The following is a 20164-nucleotide window of genomic DNA, read 5'->3' on the forward strand; positions in this document are numbered from 1 at the left end:
TCTGTGACGGGAGAGAAAGTCGGGAGTAAGTGGGTCAAGTGCAAATGACAAACACCTGTGTCTTGTTTCAGAATTTTTTTTACTTTGTTTTTGTTTTAGTTTGTTGATTATTTTGTAATTCATTAAGTTGCAACTTTGTTGCTCTGTGATTTGTTATGTTTTGTTTACAAATTAGTGCTCCCTTTGTGAAGGTTTTGCATCAATCAGAATTTTATTTGTCCTATCATTCGTGTGTTCATTAACCTTTTTTTGTGTTTATTTTAGGCTGATGGACCCCGGGCTGGGAGGCTAGCTTTTCTTGGCTTCTGGTGGTGGTATTTCAAGCACTGAGTGTGGTTTGCCGCTTATAGGCTACCCCAGAGTGGTAGAGAAAACACTTTTACACTTTTTCTCTCTCTATGGCTCTGGGCTACCCCCTTGCACCTCACTTGGTGTGTGCGTGTGGCTTTTGGATTCGATACCTAGCTAGCCTACCCCGCTACGGGTAAGCCTCAGCCATCATCATTTTCTTTTATTGTGTGTGTGTGTGTGTGTGTGTGTGTGTGTGTGTGTGTGTGTGTGTGTGTGTGTGTGTGTGTGTGTGTGTGTGTGTGTAGATGAACGGTGCTGTACTAGTCATTTGAGTGACATTCTGCCTTGCATTAACCTGAGAGTGTTATCTATTGATGTGAACTTAATAAACAAACTTTTGTACTGATTATCCACGTCTTTTTGCCCTCCATGGTAACGAACTTGTGTGCCCTATTTGTATTGGGTAGTATTTCCCCTTTCTTTGGAAAGGGGTGGCGTAGTCAGCTTGTGATATTAAATTACCACTATACGATCTGGTATTGGTCCATCGTTTACCCCCACCACCACGATACATTTGCATTGTGAAAAGAAAAACATTATAAATTGTGCAAAGAAATTTATCTGAACTGACATTTTGTTGCCCAACAACCCCCATGCCCCAAAGACCTTGTCACAACCTACCATTAAGCCTTCTTTAGGATTTGCAGTAAAATATGAAGAGTAGTCTACAACAAGTTTTGTTGTCTGTCTTTGTCCCACTGCAATGTAATATCCTATATAGGCTATATACACTACCAGTCAAAAGTTTGGAAACATTACTATTTTTAATGCTTTTGAAAGAAGTCTCTTATGCTCATCAAGCCTGCAGTAAAAAAAAAATAAATAAAAATAATAATATTATGAAATATTATTACAATTTAAAATAATGGTTCTCTTTTTTAATATACTTTAAAATGTAATTTATTTTTGTGATGCAAAGCTGAATTTTCATCAGCAAGTACTCCAGTCTTTGGTGTCTTATGATCCTTCAGAAATCACTCTAATATGATGATTTATGATCAATGTTGGAAACAGTTGTGCTGCTTAATATTTTTTTTATAACCTGAGATACTTTTTTCAGGATTATTTGATGAATAAAAAGTTAAAAAGAACTGTATTTATTTAGAATAGAAATCTTTTGTAACAATATACACTACCGTTCAAAAGTTTGGGAACAATAACTATTTTTTTTCTAAAGAAATTAGTACTTTAATTCAACAAGGATGCGTTAAATTGGTAAGAGGTGATGGTAACGATTTATATTGTTAGAAATGTTTTTATTTTGAATAAATGCTGTTTTTATGAATAAATGCTGTTAACGTTTTACTCATCAATGAATCCTGAAAAAAGTATTCCAAAAAAATACATTAAACAGCACAACTGTTTCCATCATTGATAATAACTGAGTATCAAATCATCATATTAGAATGATTTCTGAAGGATCATAAGACACCAAAGACTGGAGTACTTGCTGATGAAAATTCAGCTTTGCATCACAAAAATAAATTACATTTTAAAATATATTAAAAAAGAGAACCATTATTTTAAATTGTAATATTTCATAATATTACTGTTTTTTTTTTTTTTTTTAACTGCAGGCTTGATGAGCATAAGAGACTTCTTTCAAAAACATTAAAAATAATGTTTCCAAACTTTTGACTGGTACTGTATATATATCTTTTTTTTTTACTGTTGCATGCTAATAAAATAATATACTAAAACTCAGCCAACCTTCATTTGGGGTCTGAACCATTTTGAAATGAAAAACAGTTACAATGGACACTTCTCTCAGACTGTGTTGACTGTCTCACAGTTACCAACATTGCAGATCTAGTATCAAGTTTTTCATATTTCCATTTTTAATATACATTTATAATGCTATACAATGTGTTGTATTACATTGGCAGTAAATGACAAAAACAAAACAAAATCTTATTAACTGCTGCGAGAGTGTTTTTAATGGCCAAAGGAGTGACAGCAAATTTCACATAATTCTCTCTCCAGACTGCTGTAGTAGCCTATGTTTTTTTCCTATTTTATAAAGTTGTGGAAATACTATCAGGGATTGTTTCTTTTGCTATTGGAGCAAATCTGAATACAAAACTTATTTGCTGTCATCTCCTGTTCACCACTATTAAAGTTTACCCAACTATGATGAATTCTGCTTCTGAGAACCCAGAAAATGTGAAAAGGGTCCATTACGGAAATAACAAACCCACAAACTTTGCTAGTGTTACAGGTTAGTCCACAAAGTGAGAGTAGAGGATCTAACAGCAAGAAGTGTATTTATTAAAAAACCAAAATAGTCAGGGCCAATAGGAACATGCTGGAGAACAGAAAACCAAACCATATAAAACTGATGAGAATACAAAGAATACAACCGCTTAGACTGGTAAGTACGACACACACATGGACATAACATGACTGCTCTTTTACTCACTTCAGTATTCACAGATGTAACAGTACATGTTTTTTGGGGGTTTTTTCGGAAACACATGTAACACTGTGCATTATGGGAAATGAAGTTAAACTGGCAGCATTAACAAAATACACAACAATAATTACACAAGATAATGAGGGGTAAAACAATTTGTGGGACAGATCAACCAATAAGAAACCATAGCAACCAAGTACATGGAGACTAAACTGTTAAATAAAACCGAAGAAAAAAAACGACAATAGGCCTGACATCAGGCTTCCTTTAATTAATATTTCACTGTATAAAAAGGTTGCAACTCATATATATATATATATATATATATACATATATACATATATACACACATTTTATATCTGACTTGACTAGTTGAAACATCTGTTGCAGTTTTCCACTACAGGAAATACTGTGCTATTTTTAACACAGTTTTATGTTATGAAACCACAATGAAGTTTCGATCTGGCATGCAAACAGATTGATTGATACTCAGAGATACAAATGAAACCCTTTGCTTACAGATAGAGCAAACCCAAAATGCACTTGAACATAGAAAATAATATAAATTCTTTAATTTTTAAAATACAAAAATAATGAATGACTAGACAGCTAGTATTAATACAGGATTAATTTGGTGTTTTCATTTCCATTTAGTAATATAACAATGGAAAAAAGTTCTATACATTCATTTCCAGTGTGATGGTTCACTGTGCTTTAACAGCTGAGTAGATGACTGTAGAATTCCTGTCCAACACCTGTAGATATTGAGATATACAAGCTTAAAGAGTGTATTATCTTTACATAAATCACAAACATAGAACATCATTAGCAAATCAAAATGATGTTCTGAAATGTTTATGAAAAAGGGGGTTTCATAGCTGACCTCTGAACTTGCATGATCGGTTTTAAACCAGCTGTCATCTCCTGGAAAATTAATCAAAGTAATAGATTTAACACACTATAAAGAGCACACAGAGGTTAATGTGAACTTCCATCCTGCCTCACCCTGACTAGATCCTGCAAACGTCACTGAAGCATAATGGATGTCCTCATCTTCTTGTGATTTTAATCCAGTGACATGAACTTCATCTATCGAAACAATACAACAACTTCCCTCATTTCAATTCTCATTGCAATCATAAAAACATGCATTATAAACATGGACACAGACACATAACACATGCAAAACATTTTAAGATATGAATTAAAGTTTATATGTGAAACATGCCCTCTAGTTATTTATAATGGCATAAAGGTATAATGGCATTAAAGGTGCTCTAAGCGATGTGACGCGTTTTTTAGGCCGAAACATTTTTTGTCACGTACAGCAAACATCTCCTCACTATCCGCTAGCTGCCTGTCCCCTGAACACAATGAAAAAAAAAAAATGAAAAAAAACTCGATCTCTGTAGACAGCCCAGGCTCCACAAACGGCAATAAAAACAAACTGGGCCAACCTGGACCACGAAACATAACAAAGACTGTTCCAGCCAATAACAGTCATATTCCAGCCATACTTCGAACGTCAACAAGAAGTGACGTCACCCAACATCACTTAGAGCACGTTTAAGTTCTCAAAAATCGACCCCCCTCTTATACCCTCATCAAGATAACGGCCTCAGTGTCAACGCTAATGTGCAGATAAGCTAATGTCCCTTTAAGGCAAATCAGTTGGCTTGGCTGCTGTTTTAGTAACTTTTTTTTTTTTATGTAAAAAAAGGTATTCAAGTACAGCTCCAATCTACTTAAATGGAGACAGCCCAAGTCATGATAAAATCTGTTTCTTTCAGGCTTATCGAGTTAATAAGCATGCATATAGAGTAGGCTACAAAAAACAGGCTAATGTCTCTTTAAAAAAGTCAATTCGCTTTTGTAACTGAAAGTCACGACAATTATCCAGCTGCCACACTGAGTGTAACAATTTGTCCCGTTTATTTTTCTATGGAGCATCTTCTCCTCCTCATACTGTCTCTGAGATTAGCTCACCTGTTTTTCGCTGACGTTTAGAAACTAGAAGTCCCAACAGCAAAATCAGCACAGTGCCAGTGACAGCACACACCACGATGATCACGATCTGTAGATGACTTTCCTGTGTCATATCTTCTGCAGAAACATGTGGAGTCAGATAATACACCAACACTGCCCAGCGTCATGACTACACTGTGACAATTCACTATTTGTATGCTAGTACGCTTAAAATGGAGTTAAGGTGAAAAAAAACCCCTGTAAATTAATGGTTAATTTATTACCTTGGTTTGGTACAGATGAGGTTTCTGTTGATGAGGAAAGACTGATTGTTATAGGAGCCAGAGCTCTGAGTGTATCCTCAGTAAAGACTGCACACTGCCAGTGCTCTGTTTCACTGCTGGACAGATTCACTGCGAGTTGTAACTTCTTGTTTTTCTCATACATAATTTGCTGTTTTCCCAGCACTCCTCTGTTCCCCTCCATCCTGAGCCAGACCAGCATCACTGAATCAGTCCCTTCAGAAACTTCACAGGTAAGAATCACTGACTGATTCCTCAACACACCATCAGGGGGCTCCACTGAGACTGAAATCAACAACAACATCAATTACTTTTTAAATGCACTGAACAAATGTACTGATGAGCAAAATGTAGCAGAAAAATCAATGTATTTATTTTTATTGATAGATTGACTGATTGATATTTGCAAACCTCTGATGGTGCGAAGCATTGTGGTTGTATAGGGATCTTTTTTTTTATCATTTGTAATACACTTGTATGTCCCACTATAATTGAAGTTCACAGGTGAGATGTGAAAGATAAACGATTGACTATTGTATGTGGTTGAAGAAAGTCTTCCTGGTTTAATTGGTCCTTTTACTTGAACTTCTCTTCCTTTTTCAACTGCTATCAGATCAGTCTGTGAATTAGGCCTCGGCTCCCAGGTCCATTTCCATCTATGGTATTCCTTTTTAGACTTGCAGATCAGTGATACGTCACTATTATCAGAGCTTTGTCTGTAAATGGTATTCATTTTATTATTTCTATTATAAGAATCTGGAAAGACAATAGGTAACATGGTCAGTGAATACATCTCAGTACATTTTAGGTTTAAAAAGCACTGTATTTACGCCTAAAGATTTTTTTTTTTTTTTTTTTTTGAGATTACTTCTGCACGTTTAATTTAGTATTCTTAATGAAAATATTATTATTTAGGCATACACCACATATTTAATATAAAATAATATACTTACGTGAACTGACATTAAGTGTGTGATTCCTAACCGTTTCTACTCTTCCATCTTCCATTAATCTACAGTAATATTTCCCCTGACTGTGTTCATCCACGGTGTGTAAAATGATGTAAGCAGAGTTGTTGTACAGTAGAGTGGTGTTGGATGTTGGTTCTCCATCTCTCTCCCACTGCAATGTTGAGGATTCAGACAGGAGAGAGACCTCGCATCGCAAAGACACATCATCGCCACGCTGAACTTTTAGAGAAATTAAATTAAAACAGAGTGAACAAATATGCGGGTCCCTATAACAAAATATTAGAATTCCTATGATTTGGATAGGGTTAATCAATCACATCATTATAGTCACAAGCATAATGTTTACTCACATGTTAAATAATAATATAATACATTTTGTAGTTACCTGGCTAGATTTAAGTAAACTTAATCATGTTACAAACACAGAGTATTGTTAAAATAAAAATGGCAGGTTTAGAAAACTTAACATATCCTGTTCAACTAATCATAACTGACAAGTTTCCGGACAGAATCAACTTATTCAATAATAAAATAAAACAAAAAATATTTTTTATTTATGTTCAGGTTTGTAAAACTCACCTTCTTGAGATTTGCAACAAAACCCACTTCTCAACATTAAAATTAAAACGGAGATAATATGCATTCTGTTTTGTTCAGTCTTATTTTAGAGCAAGGGGAAATGAAAGTAGGAAGGGAATGTAGTGTGCTGTTCTTTCTTTTCTTTTTTCTTTTTTGCCTTTAATATATAACTTTTGACTTTACATTTTCAAATAGAGATATTAAAATAAACAAAAGAATACTGACGTTTTAAATGGACTGTTTGGGTCAGCTGAGGTAGGCATACCTTTTTGGCATAGGCCTACTTTGGATATTTGAGAACAGGATCACTGAAAATTATACATTTTTAGATAATGTTGTAACATTGTTTAAGTCTGGGTTGTTCACAAGTCCAAAGTTAGCTTACATTTCAGTTTACAATTATTTTTGTGTCTTTCAGATGTGGTAGTATTTCATTCCTAATGCTTAGATAATATCACACTTTAGCCATAATTGAATGACCATTGCACACGGCTGCTGTGTCTTCAGGTGCTTCCGTCTTTTAGGTCATCACAGCGTGTTGACTGCAGCTGCCCTCTGGTGATGTATTAATAAACACATTTTCAACGAGCACATCTGTGATTTTTTTTTACAGTGCTGTGATCAAAGTAAAATAAATAAATAAATAAAAATAAATTGAGAACAGCACTTCACATTCTAAAATGAATAAAGATGCTTTGTATGATACAGTCTAATAATAATAAATATATATAGAACTCACAATAATATATTCTAAGAATACACGTAAAGATATTATTTAAAACTTTCCTCAGTTTTAACTACAGTTAATCAAATTTAAGAAAGTTAAAATTATTTTAGTAGCGCCTGGAGCACGAACAAATATACCCATTTTCTACTCTCGCGATATCTGGCTGTTGACACTGGAAATTGAAAAAGTAAATATCAATGGCGACGTCCATAGCACTGCGCAGTCTTATTACAATTTACATGGTATTATTTAGCAAATGAGTCCAGTCGAGGCTAGAGTTCTTTCGTCAGACAAGAATTAACGGACTGCAACTTTGATTTGGAGTGTTTAGCGCGATATTTTACCGGCACGCACAGACAAAGACAGCGGCTGATAGATGACACACAGCTCGCATGATCTCTGTCTCTGAGTTCCCATGAAGACACGTCACGGACGAGACAAGAAGTGTGAATATCGCAACGTGAAAGACAAATTAAGAAATGTTATGTTATTGAAAATGTTTTTAAATACATTTATTTATTTAAAATACATTGTTCCATAAGATATGGAACAATGCACCTTTATACCTTTGTAGAACCTTGAAAGAACGAAATTAGGTCTTTGAGACACAGCATTGTGCAATACACTGCTAACAGTTTACTGTGGTCTAGCCCTATCATGTTTACCATTAATTGACAGAGTTGGCACTGCAGAGGATCTGCCATTCCCAGATGGCTCATCGGTGGATCTGCTGACGGCCGAAAAATTATAATGTTGTAAATTTCGATTTGTAACTCCCTTTTTTGCTTTTTAAGTATGTTCATTAATTTATGTAGGTTTAATACAAAATATTAGCCCCTCTCTCCTCGTTTTTACGCATCTAGATACATCAACGGCATTAAATGAAAACTGGGCTACATCTTTTTATCTTTTTATCATGAGTAAACTCCGGCACATTCGGACATTGTGTAATATGATTTCTTTACAAATCCGCTTTTGATGCCGAATATGGTAGTCTATGGTTTCAACTAGCTATTAAGCTTTCTGGACGTTTCTTTGTACCATAGTTTTCTTATCACTTTTTAATGATGACGTAAATTAATCTATGGAATCAATTAATGTAAACAAATAGTTCAAAGAATGGGTTTATGATCAGTTTATGATCTTTTCAGTGTTGGTGTAAATCAGGGTGCCCAGTCCTGTTCCTGGAGATCTACTGTCTGCAGAGTTCAGATCCAACACACTGTCTGTAATTATCAAGTGCTCATGAAGATCTTAATTAGCTGGTTCAGTTGTGTTAGATCAGGATTGGAGCTGAACTTTGCTGGAAGTTAGATCTCCAGGAACAGGATTGGGCACTCCTGGTGTACAACGGCTGTGACGTCTTCCCTGCACCACTCTATTCAGACTATTATCATGGTCACTATTGGTTTGTCCCGCCTCTTGCTTGTAATGTCCAGTAATAATTAACTCTTCTCTTGCAGAATTTTCCTCTGAAGATTTGCTCTGAACTCACAGTGAAGATGACTTTCAGAATGTTTGAAGATAAACAACATGCCTCCCTATATCAAAAATATCGATTTGATCCACCTGATGAGCTGAAGGAGCTTATTCTTCAGTATCTGGAAAAAAAGGTAATATTATTGTACATTTTGACTGCAACAATCTGACATGTTTGTCCACGTTATTGTGTGCATGACAGCTGAATGTTTGTTTGGTAACTCTAAGTCCTTTACAAAATATCCATAAAATACATTAAGCCTATAATACAATTATAATACATTATTGTAGTAGTAGTAATAATAATTATTCATTAACACATACTATTATGTGGCTGTAATAGTATATTATCTTATCTAAATGTATATGATATAAGATACCATCCAAAGTCATACAGTAACTGAGGTTACATAACCTATGCATATTTACTCATTTATTTATAAAATTCTATTCTCTCATATAATGTTATAAATTTTTTTATAAAATATTAAAACATGCTTCACAGAAAGGAAAGCCCCATCAGCTGGCTGTGGATTTAGGCTGCGGAACAGGGCAGAACTCCCGTTCGCTGACACCATATTTTCAGCAGGTGGTGGGCATTGATGTCAGTGAATCTCAGGTGGAGGAAGCTAGAGCAGTGCAAGGGTTCCCTAACCTCAGCTACAGGTCAGTAAAGCATGTTTCTACTCTTCCTTAACAAACAACTCATTCTTGTCCCATCTCTTCTTGACTCTGATTGTGCAAAAGATATGGAACAATGCACCTTTATACCTTTGTAGAACCTTGAAAGAACGAAATTAGGTCTTTGAGACACAGCATTGTGCAATACAATGCTAACAGTCAGTGGTGGAGGAAGTACTGAATCTCAGTACTTAAGTAAAAGTACAAATAACCAGAGACATATTTACTTTAGTAAAAGTAGAAGTACCACAATGAAAACCCTACTTAAGTAAAAAGTACCTGATTTTAAATGTACTTTAAGTATTAAAAGTAAAAGTACTTGCATAACAATTTATTCTCTTAATGTCTATATTCTAATAATTAGGGCTGTAACAATATGAATCCGAAATCGCTACACTCAGATCTACGAACCTGTGTCGCGGTGTGAGAAGGGAGAAGGCAGAATCGCGACACCCCCCTTTTTTGAAGTTAACATTATACAATACGTAGACCTACACCACAAAACTAGTTGAGGATAAATTATTTAATATTTGGCAATTCCATCGTTATAAACGGGACATTTGCAGTAAAAACTTGAAATATAAATTCTCAGAAAATGCATTTAATACATATTGAAAAATATCAGTATGCGTTTTATATTTAATGGGAAATCTAGGCTACACATGCGTTACGGGACACAAACAATATGTAACTTTTAGGTCGAAATTTTTTTTTTTTTAATTCTGTGAATTACACTGCGCAAACCAAAAGTAATACCCACCGGATGAAGGGTTGGCTCTCCACAGAACATAACATATTCATTTTATTTTATTTTTCGTGTTCCCATTTATGAGGAAAAAACAATGTTACAGACGTGACCGCTCTGAAAGGCACTAAAAGACTGCTTTAAAACTTTCACTGAGACCTCAAACAGAAAGCACAAAGCCTTTTTTAAATTTGAATTTCGTTTTGTATTAATTGTATCTCAATTTTAATCAATGTTTCATCAAACAATTGCCAGGATTTAATAAATAAGTAGAAAATAGATAATCACGACACGTAGGCGCTGGCGAGTGAACTGGAGCTCGTCTCATAAATGAACCGAAACTCAGCGTAGGCTATAAGGTATCCTACTTGCCTCACAGACCTGATAAATATATCTTTAGACAGCTTTAAATGTGTACTTTTAAACAGAACAATTCAAAACGAAAGAAAACCGACTGCTCTCTGCTTATAATCCGTATGAAATGCGCATTTCTCTCTGGCGCGTTCACTACTGCGAAGATCGCGTATCAGTATCGTCAACCTCATCTTTGCAGCCGACACAGAAAACACTTGTTTATTAATAAACAATTAAAATGTCTTCTTGCTATATTTGACATATTCATTACTTTTGCTGGTTCTTTGTGATAGCTTTTAGGTGCTTTATTGTTAGCGCCACCAACGCGATCAGCACCGAAAACATGGAGATTTTTTTCAATCCCTGTTTTGGCAGGGGAAAAACTGATCCGAAAATGTAACGAAACGTTGTAGAAATGTAGTGGAGTAGAAAGTATAATAATTGCTGCAAAAAGTAACGAAGTAAAAGTCAAAAGTATGCACTATTGATTCTACTTAAGTAAAGTACAGATACGTGAAAAATGTACTTAAGTAAAGTAACGAAGTATTTGTACTTGGTTACATTCCACCACTGCTAACAGTTTACTGTGGTCTAGCCCTATCATGTTTATCATTAATTGACAGAGTTGGCACTGCAGAGGATCTGCCATTCCCAGATGGCTCGGTGGATCTGCTGACGGCTGCTTCTGCAGCTCATTGGTTTGACGTTGAAGGTTTTATAAAGGAGGCTGTACGTGTCCTAAAGCCTCATGGCTGCCTGGCTCTCTTTGGCTATGGAGACAATATGAAAATGCACCATGAGTCCTGTGGTGATCGACTTAATAACATATATGAGGAAGTAAGCATGTACCAGAACTATGTACTGTATATATGAATTGGATATGAGTACACAGAGCTGATTTAATAGTAAATTATGTAACAAACTGACACTGTTTAATATTTAAATACCAAAGCTTCAGCTTCCTGAATGCATGTTTATCAAATTTGAAATTTAACTGCTGCAATGTGCTCACAGAATAGTGATATCTGCACTCTGATGTTAATTTATCCTGCTAGGTAAAGCAAATTCTGCTGCCCTACACAAGCACTAGGGTAACTGGGGCCAACAGTAAGCTAAAGGACTTATTTGAAGCCATACCCTTCCCAGATAAAGAGAGGTACTGTAAACTAGAGCACTGCACTGTAATGAATAATTAACCTTCTTTGTCAAAATGAGCCTCTACACAAATCTGCTTATCACATTTGCTTTCTTTTGTATAGCTCAATTTGTGTTTAAAATAAAACATATTTTGTCTATACATTATTATGTTAAAATAACATAATTTTTTACATATTTTATTTTAAATAATGCCATTTTTGAAGTGATATGAGTTGCAGTTGTGGTTTCTGATACCTTTGTAATATTCTGTTGTGTCTTTGTAAGGATCGAAATAATTCCAATAAAGCTGCAGCTGAGCGTCAAGAACATAATTGGTTTTATTCAGACGTTCTCCATGTACCAAGCCTATCTGAGAGCCGATCCAAATGCTGCAACTGCGCTGTTGGAGAAAACAGCGTCACGGTAATTACTTCTTTCTCAAAAACTTCAGCACTTCAGGGATGTTACTGTCATGCAGCATTTATTGTTTGCAACACAAAATTGTACTGCAAGTTTCTCTTTGAGAAAACAATGTTAATTCATTTTTCTAAATATTAGATTACGCTAATATGCTTTTTTTCCTTGATATATGATATTGATGGTATATTTACCTGTCACTTATTCTGTTCCAGTATTCTAGATGAGTTGAAAGAGTCATCAACAGAGGCCAAAGTTGACTTTATAATGGAGTACTTCTGTGTGCTTGCATGTAAACCTGAGTGACACATGACTCAGTCACATGACCCAACACTCCTGTGTTGTCATTCCAGGTGTTTATCTAATGTAGTTCATACATAAGTTTAAATCTTACTTCATCAATCAAGTTGTTAACAAATCTGTGAGCCTACAAACACAATATTTTTTTATAATTTCACATGAAATATTCTGAAAATATAAACCACTTAGTTTTTCACTATGTATTATGATGTTGCAAAATGTTACTTTTAAGTAATTTACTCTACAACATACATGCATTAATATAATGTTGTTTAAAAAAAACCCCAATAAAATCAATGTTTTATTTTCATTTTTTGCAGTTGTGTAGTTTTTTCACATGAACAGTAAACATTCCCTGGATGTCACAGAAATGTTTCTCCAATCTAGGTTTTGTAAAAATGTAAATTAATCTTTCTTAACACCCACACTTCACCTTAAGCTTTTTTTTTTTTATCTCAGTGTTGGGGCCTGGGGGTAACACATTACAAGTAACATCAGTTAGGTAATCAGATTACTTTTTAATTTTTTATTTAAGTAACGAGTAAAGCAACACATTACTTTTAAATTTACAACAAAATATCTGAGTTACTTTTTCAAATAAGTAACGCAATTGACTTTCTCATTTATTGACTGACACCTCTCCTGTCCCCATGTTGAGAGAAATCTGGAGTAAGAGGCAAATGTGTTGTGTTCACTCTGTAAACATGATGATTATTGTAGTTCTAGACTAAACGTGGATATGCATTTACTCATCTCACCTGCACAAAAACAGGTTCAGTATTCCTCGAAATGAATAAAAACACTGAAATGCAAACTCAAAATTACACAAAACTGAAATAATTAAATGTTAAATAATACATTATTGATGTATTTAATCTCGCTTTATTAACCAATATCTTTGCTGTTTACCTTCGGTGATCCAATTCAACCATATTGAAAGCAAAAAATGACTTTAGTTAAACACGTTTGTGTGTATATATATATATATATATATCACGCTTTGGCTGTGTGAGGCATGTTCAGGAAGACGGATAACGATCAAACTCTATTTATTATTTATGAACAAGACACGTACCAAACATAGCAAGCAGTAAAGACGTAGAACCGACCAGGAAGAACACAGACAAATGACGAGATTAAGTGACAACAGGTGCACACGGTGACTGATGATGACTGATGAGGATGATGACAGGTAACAGGTGAAACTGATAAACAAGAAAACACATGGTGCACAAACAGAAGGCAAAACAAAGTCCAAGACAGGTGTCACAGTGTCATATATTATTATTATTATTATTATAATATATATATATATTATTTTATTTTTTTGCTGAATAGTGTTGAACTATATTCTCCGGAGTCACTTCACTTTTGGCGTGAAATGCCTTAACATTTGCTAAAAATATCTCTTTCCAAAAAAGTCCAGCCCAGGTGAGAAAAGCTATCGCAAAAGTAACATAATTAATTACTTTCCATAAAAAGTAACGCAATTAGTTAGCCTACTTTTTAGGGAGTGATGCAATATTGTACTGCATTACTTTTAAAAGTAACTTTCCCCAACACTCCCTGTTCATCATCAATATCAACATCAACAGGTTGGTTGAGCATTATGCATCTCTGTAAATATATATTATCCTGCTTACATCACTTGTTTTACGAACAATCTTATGATTTTAAACTAACCCGAGATGGCTTTCAAAATTACTGTAGGGTAAACTTGAGAGTAAAGTTTTTCCCTGCTCTGATGTGAATATTTTACTTCATCCTCCCAGCATGACATCTAGTTAGCCTGGAAACCTTTGATCCCGTTCTGCTCATTGAAAAGGAGATGTTCATTAACCTTGAAAGGACTTTTAGTATTCTACTGCACAGTGAATGAGCTAAAACCTCTGTGTGTGAGCCACAAGTCCTCATTAGCAAACTGAGCACATAATGGTTAGCCAAAAGGAATGTTTTAAACAGCTTTGTGCTTTTGTCACAGTTGATATTGTGTCAGCGTGTGAAGAAATAAGTAGACTCTGAAACCTGAGATGGCTCCTCCCATTTCCTATATTTTCTTTTCCCTCAAGTTGGTATGCTGACTGTTCAAATCTCTCCAGCTTTCTGATTTGAGAGGCTGTACAGCTTTCCAAAAATGTCTGTACGTTTGTTTGAGGGTAAAGAACATGCAACCTCATACTGGAAGTACAGAATTTCTCCTTATGAAGAGCTCATCAGCAAGGTTCTACAATTCCACACGAGTAATGTAAGACTTTTGTCATGACTGTTCATTTATTCATTTGCCTGCGATATATGCCATATTTACGTTTGGACATATTGTACACTTTACTGTATTTTCTCAGAAAAATGCATCCAATGACCTGGCAGTAGATGTTGGTTGTGGGTCAGGGCAGGGAACGTTGCTCTTAGCACCACATTTTACTCGTGTGGTGGGAACAGACATCAGCCCAGCTCAACTGGAGATGGCGAGGAAACATGTCAACATTCCAAATGTCTCTTACAGGTAGGCAAACAGCTTGCCTTTCTGTAAATAAATCAGCTGTCACGGTTACCTTTCCATCAACCACACAGTACACAAACACTTTTTCAGGGACGTGCACAGGGGGGTTGCTCAGGTTGGCCGGGCAACTGCCCATATGCCCTTCTCGACTCACGTTGCCCTTCCGAGGGGAAAAATAAAGAAATCGTACAATGGATGCAGAATTTCACGTAGGCCTAGATAAAAAAAAAATCGCAAAGCCTCATTCACTTCCATTCGGTCACTGAAAGTGAAAGTCAGTAGGGGAAGGGCAAACTCTGTTTACGTGGCTGCAGCACGCAATCATACTACAAATCATGCGTAGTTGGCCCAGTTACCTAGCCTGGAAATCCAGACCTAAATCTAAAAGATTAATGGTCTGGTGTCGATCAATGAAAATCGGCCAGCTCGAGGGGCGGCACCAAGCATGCATTTGAAAATCTCACAGCACGCACCGAACAACACCGAAATTTAAGCGTTTTTCTATTATTTTTTTATTTTTTATTAGAAGCGAGTTTTTCCCCATCTGTCAATTCAATCCAGATTATTTCTTTTCAAAAAAAATAAATAAAAAATATATATATATATAATATGAGGAACTCTTTTTCTCATGTGTATTTTGGTGACATTTAACATATTGTTAATACATTTTGTATACTGTTTACAAAGTTGTATATCATAAACCTGTCATCTCTGACGTTTTGCAATCTTTATAAATAATAATAAGACCATAATATGAGGCATTGAGTTTGGACTTAAACACGGTCAGATAAGGCAATTAGTATGGGCAAAATTCAACTGAATATATTCAGACATAATACAAAAACTATGAACAAGTGCTAGATTAATTCAATTCACAGAAATATTACTGGAGTGATACTGATAGGGATATTGATGTAGGGATTTTCATGACTCAAATCATGTTTTTCTGTGTTATTAGTAGTAGTAGTTAAGGTGATTGAGTGCTGTATTTCAGTTTTTTGTATTTCTTGCTTTGCTTTAAAACTAATGCAGAAACATTTAGTATCCTGTCGTTTTACTACAAAAGGGAGTGTTAATCTGAGGATTTGTGCAATTTAGCCTCAGAAATTGCTTGGAATTATTGTCTATTCATTGTGGAACTGGGCCACTATGGCATATCTGTCACAATGGATCAAACACGCCACTGCATATGCACAAAAATGTCAAACTAATCAAGGAGGAATATTATCAAACTTGCTTATCTAGAGTTTTTTTTTTTTCTTCTTTTTTTTAAATGACATTTTATTAATTTATTTCTTTAGCAGATTATTATATATTATAACTTACATACACATACATATATATAATTGCAAAGCATTTATACATCATGATCATATTTGTTGTACTGCCTTTATGATTTTTTTAAATTTTAATTAAAGAGTGGATTCCAGACAGGATGATTATCTTTACTGTTTTACAGCAATGAGAATCATTAATAAGTAATTCATTGCAATTTAAAAATATTTGATTTCAGTGTTTTTGTAAAAAAGGGGTGAAATAAATCATGATTATGCCCTTGATTTTGTTCTCTTCATGAGTTTCATGTCATTCATGCTACTGTTTTCACTTATTTGAAACACAAAGGGAGAGTCCAGCTGAAGAACTGCCTTTTGAAGATGGCTCTGTAGATCTTGTGACGGCAATGTCTGCGTTCCATTGGTTTGACCATTCACGTTTTCTTCAGGAGGCTCACAGAGTGCTAAAGCCTCATGGCTGCCTCGCACTTCTTAACTACACCATGGACATGGAGCTCAGCTATGGAGACTGCTCAGAGACTTTAAACCACATCTGTAATGAGGTAGGAATCATAAGAATTAAGATGTCTGACTTATAAATGCTTATCAACTGTCTGAACATTTATGTGTGTGCCACATATACTGAGGACATTTTAGAAGTTTTTTGAAATGATGTAAAATGTTCATGACCAATAATATAAAGAACACCTGATCTTCTATTAAGTCATAACAATAAAACATTTACTCAACACACATTGCCCACCCTATTTTATAGCACTACGACTGATTAAACTACTAGTTCAAAGATCAAAATAATCATTTATGTAAGCATTATACTTTCATGAAGCCTATTATTTTCACTGAAAAGTCCAAATGTTAAAACAGTATTTCAATACGGGTCAGAACTCAGACTTATTCTCTACATTTTACACGCTTAAAAAAAAGATTCAATGGGGTTCCATAGGATTCTTGACTCAGTTTTAAAGACTTTATGCCAAAAATGTTCTATATAAGAAGAAGGGTCTTAAATTGTTGCATAATATGTTATTACTAATTAATTATCAATTCATAAAATGTAATTGATTAAACATTAATTCAAACAATCCATTAAATGATAGGAACCTCTAAAAGGTTCTATACATAAGAACCTGACAGAACCCTTTACAGTTCTATGTAGCTAGAGCCTTTTCTTCTAAGAGTGTAAAAAAAAAAAAAAAACTGCTGTCTGAGCCACTGGTTTATTCCTGAGCTTTGAATCATTGTCATGTTGCGTGACTCACAGGCCACACTGATGTGCTGTAGCATCTGATATATTTTGGCCACCCTGATGTGCTGTTTGATATCTTCTCTCATAAACAAGTGTTACAATTTTTGTCTAACAACTATAGAGTTATATATATATATGTCTTATTACAGTTTTATGCAGTGCTACAACCTTTCCGGAACCCTTACCTGGGTCCCAGCTCCCTCGAACTTTACAAGAAAACCTACGACTCTCTCCAGTACCCAGTTAAAGAATGGTAATGTAATTCTACATTATCCAACTAGCTGTTAAAATTTTCATTTTTGTTATGAACTGCTCTGAGATAAGAAGGTTGAGGATTCAAATGCAGTAAATTGTTCAGAGGGTTATCCAAAGATGTAATCCAGAAAACAGGCAAGAGGTCATAAACACAAAGTAAGCAGTCCAAACAATCACAGGGACACAGGAAAATAGGAAAATCCTAGGACAGGCGGAGATCAAAACCATGGACATGGGAACACCAGAGAGAGTGCTCAGAATTGCAGTAGAAACACTAAACAAGACTTTGAAAGTCTCAAGACTGAGAAAACCAGGCTTATAAAGAGTGAGCTAAACAAGGTAATGACACACAGGTGGATGTAATCATGGTTGATGAGTCCAGGCAGAGGATTATGGGGGATGAAGTCCATGATTGAGAGGGAATAGTCCGGGGTGGACTGCCCTCTGGTGGCAATGACGGGCACTCTGGTCACTGTGGCAATTTTGTAGTTAGGTAAAGACAGTTCAAAGTGCAACCAGTCTTAGGTTTAGTGACTGGAGATGGTTTTATTAAGCTATAATGTAAGAGAAGCTGTTATATTGTGATTATATCCACAGTTAGGACTTGTTCTGCCTTGAGTTCCTTATTGCTTCAATAAAATGGATGTCACACTAAGGACACAATTTTTCATTTTAATGCTATTAAGCAAATTCATTATGTGTGTCTGACATAACAGACGGTTGCTATGCAGGATCATAAATAAATAGAAAAATAAATAAATAATGTCAAAGCTATTTCTTTATTGTGGATTATAACATGGCTGGAATGCTGTATTGACCAATCAGAAGCCGATCTGCAACTGTGTTTTGTCTCAAGGCAAGAGGTTTTTTGGGTGAGGAAGCCTGTACCTCTCTCTGACTACATCGGCATGGTGGAGTCTTTCTCCACTTTCCAGGCACTATTAAAAAAAGATCCAGAAGAGGCCAGACGAATCTCAAAGGACATTGAAAAAAGGTATGATATATACTGTAGAGTTCTCTACACCTATTCATGATTGAAATGTCAGTAATATACTGTGAGTGTATCACACCATCTCTTTCTTTCTTTTTCCCTCATACTCTCATTTTCCTGTAAAGACTGTTGTGTGCAATGGACGTGATATCCTCGGAGACAGAAGTTATCATGGGAGTCAAATACTTCTATTTTCTAGCCTGCAAGCCAGAAAAATAATGATTTTCTTTAAATCTTCATTATATGATTAGTATGATTTCACCTTGTTATTCATTAATATTCCTAACGTGATCAATGAACTGCTAATTTAATTACTGATTTAACTGAAACCTGATGGTTTCATAACTAATAAAAACTAATGGTAACACTTAACTTAAAGCCTCTGTATAATGCATTATAAATGTATTCATAATCTATATAATGCATTATATATTTTAATAAATAATTGTACCAATATTTGCAGATTTCTCATTACATCTGAAATAGGTCGTTTGTCATGTGTTTTATTGAGTTATACTTTCTAAAGGTGTACCAATGAATAGATAAATATTATAATGTATTATACCTGCGGTTACAATTGTTCATGAGACCATACAATGCATTATGAGATGCATTACGAGGCATAATTAATGCATTAAAAATACTTTTATAATGCATTATAAAGGCTATAAGTGTTACCAGTAATTTCTTTACACTTTCAATACACATGGGATTTTAATCATTATTTTCGAAATTTTACATGTTTTTCAAGTTAAAAAGTAGATATGATTTTGGTTCATCTTGAATTTTGAAATTTAATTTAATTAAAAAAAATCTAATACTATTAGATTGTGTATTCAAGTCATTTTCTTTATGAATTGTATATTTAATGTTTTTGAATAAATTACTGAACTCAGACAAAAATCGTCCAGTAATTGTCCATGTACAAGGTGTATTTGAAAGAGCATCCACCAGGGTGCAGTGTTCACTTGATCATGCAGCAGTAGCTGAGAGAGAAGCAGCATCATGTCTACCCAATCCATCTGTACAGCTGCCTGCCTGGGACCAGAGCCATAGAGAGAGAGAGTTGCGACACTCTTTGATGTCGCCGCTATGGCTGTCACGTGGTTCATGTAAGCCCCAATAGTTCCAAAACGTACGCTGGCTGTCATGTTCTTCTATGGGACAGACAGCAGCGATTGCATTATTGAACGGTAAATATAAAATAAAACACACACCCAAGTACTTTTTCAGCTGTTATTGCATTACTGCATTTTGTTAATGTCAGTTTTGCATTTGGAGATAAGTTTTAAGCTATATTTTTGGAGGGAAAAGCTTAGTGTTCATGTTCGCATGGGTAGTAGCACTGGCTTTAGCGGCTCTAACTTAACTTTTCCATATCATTCATCTGATGATGGACGTCTCATGATATTTATTTTAGCACAACTGGGCTGTATTAGGCTATTGATTCCCGTGA

At 35.0% G+C, this 20164-nt stretch overlaps 2 protein-coding genes across 3 annotated transcripts; one reads left to right on the forward strand and one right to left on the reverse strand.

Annotated features, from left to right (window-relative positions):
- Window positions 1-2598: 2598 nt before the first annotated feature.
- On the reverse strand, window positions 2599-7419 carry LOC309503645 (uncharacterized protein). Of its 2 annotated transcripts, none has more exons than XM_082176418.1 (8): window positions 6582-7419; window positions 5985-6221; window positions 5443-5787; window positions 5014-5316; window positions 4751-4864; window positions 3770-3853; window positions 3648-3688; window positions 2599-3519 (listed from the first exon to the last, which is right to left on the reverse strand). In XM_082176418.1, exons 1-8 carry the CDS (start codon window positions 6643-6645, stop codon window positions 3469-3471), a joined length of 1239 nt encoding a protein of 412 aa, XP_082032544.1. In that variant the 5' UTR covers window positions 6646-7419; the 3' UTR covers window positions 2599-3468. The 2 variants fall into 2 exon arrangements, with proteins under 2 accessions (XP_082032544.1, XP_082032543.1); XM_082176417.1 differs by having other exon boundaries at window positions 4751-4867.
- A 71-nt stretch (window positions 7420-7490) lies between these two features.
- Window positions 7491-19507, forward strand: LOC309503084 (uncharacterized protein). The gene is made up of 13 exons (XM_082175774.1): window positions 7491-7550; window positions 8772-8921; window positions 9293-9453; window positions 11191-11404; window positions 11623-11723; window positions 11990-12127; window positions 12337-12423; window positions 14528-14666; window positions 14764-14924; window positions 16545-16758; window positions 17612-17715; window positions 18574-18711; window positions 18834-19507. Exons 1-13 carry the CDS (start codon window positions 7506-7508, stop codon window positions 18925-18927), a joined length of 1746 nt encoding a protein of 581 aa, XP_082031900.1. The 5' UTR covers window positions 7491-7505; the 3' UTR covers window positions 18928-19507.
- The last annotated feature ends 657 nt before the right edge of the window (window positions 19508-20164 follow it).

This window comes from Leuciscus leuciscus, assembly GCF_965113295.1.
Source record: "Leuciscus leuciscus genome assembly, chromosome: 7".
NCBI classification, from domain to species: Eukaryota; Metazoa; Chordata; class Actinopteri; order Cypriniformes; family Leuciscidae; genus Leuciscus; species Leuciscus leuciscus.